General features: G+C 57.0%; 1 protein-coding gene across 1 annotated transcript in view; it reads left to right on the top strand.

The window, feature by feature from the left end:
* The window catches only part of ZNF777 (zinc finger protein 777), a gene marked incomplete at its 5' end in the record, with an annotated part of 6,974 nt that extends 6,502 nt beyond the window's left edge, over window positions 1–472 (top strand). The window contains one exon of the mRNA XM_010011259.1: window positions 26–472. Coding sequence (XP_010009561.1) covers window positions 26–472 — 447 coding nt within the window. The remainder of the gene's footprint in view (window positions 1–25) is intronic.
* Window positions 473–847: the final 375 nt, after the last annotated feature.

The following is an 847-nucleotide window of genomic DNA, read 5'->3' as shown; positions in this document are numbered from 1 at the left end:
GCGGCCCTTCCGCTTGCAGATCAGCCTCATCATGCACCAGAGGATCCATGCTGGCAAAAGCGAGATGGCCTTCCTCTGTCCCCAGTGTGGGAAGAACTTCACCAGGCCCTCCCACCTCCTGCGGCACCAGCGGACTCACACCGGCGAGCGGCCCTACCAGTGCAGCCAGTGCGAGAAGACCTTCAGCGAGAAGTCCAAGCTCACCAACCATTACCGCATCCACACCCGGGAGCGCCCGCATGCCTGCGCCGTCTGCGGGAAGGGCTTCATCCGCAAGCACCACCTCCTGGAGCACCAACGCATCCACACGGGTGAGCGGCCCTACCACTGCACAGAGTGTGGCAAGAACTTCACCCAGAAGCATCACCTCCTGGAGCACCAGCGGGCGCACACTGGCGAGCGGCCCTACCCCTGCACTGAGTGCACCAAGTGGTCCCTCAAGTACCACCTGAGGACGCACATGGGAGAGTGAGGGGCTGCTGATGGCTTCCTCTCCCTCCCTTTCTTCCCTCCCTCTCTCCCTCCCTACTTCCCTCCCTCCAGCCTTCCCCCTCCTCCTCTGCTCATCTCTCCCTCCTTCCCTCCATCTCCCTTCCCCCAGCTCAGGGCATGGACATCAAGGAAGCTTTGTGTGGTAGCGCCGCTGCTCTGGTGGAGACGGCTAGGCTGATTGGAAATAAATTAATGAATTAAAGCAAGTGATGCGCGGCAAAGTTAAAAGATTAAATATATATATAAAATTAACAGAAGCAGCTGATTTAGGGGGAATCCTCACCATCAGAAAAAAACAGAAAGGCAAGCAAACCACCAACAAAAACAAACCTGTACAGGGTGTTTTGCCGGAGTA

This window comes from Nestor notabilis, unplaced genomic scaffold (assembly GCF_000696875.1).
Source record: "Nestor notabilis isolate BGI_N333 unplaced genomic scaffold, ASM69687v1 scaffold17643, whole genome shotgun sequence".
In the NCBI taxonomy this organism is placed as follows: domain Eukaryota; kingdom Metazoa; phylum Chordata; class Aves; order Psittaciformes; family Psittacidae; genus Nestor; species Nestor notabilis.
Note: the sequence above shows the minus strand (reverse complement) of the source record. Positions and strands in the feature narration are given on the sequence as shown.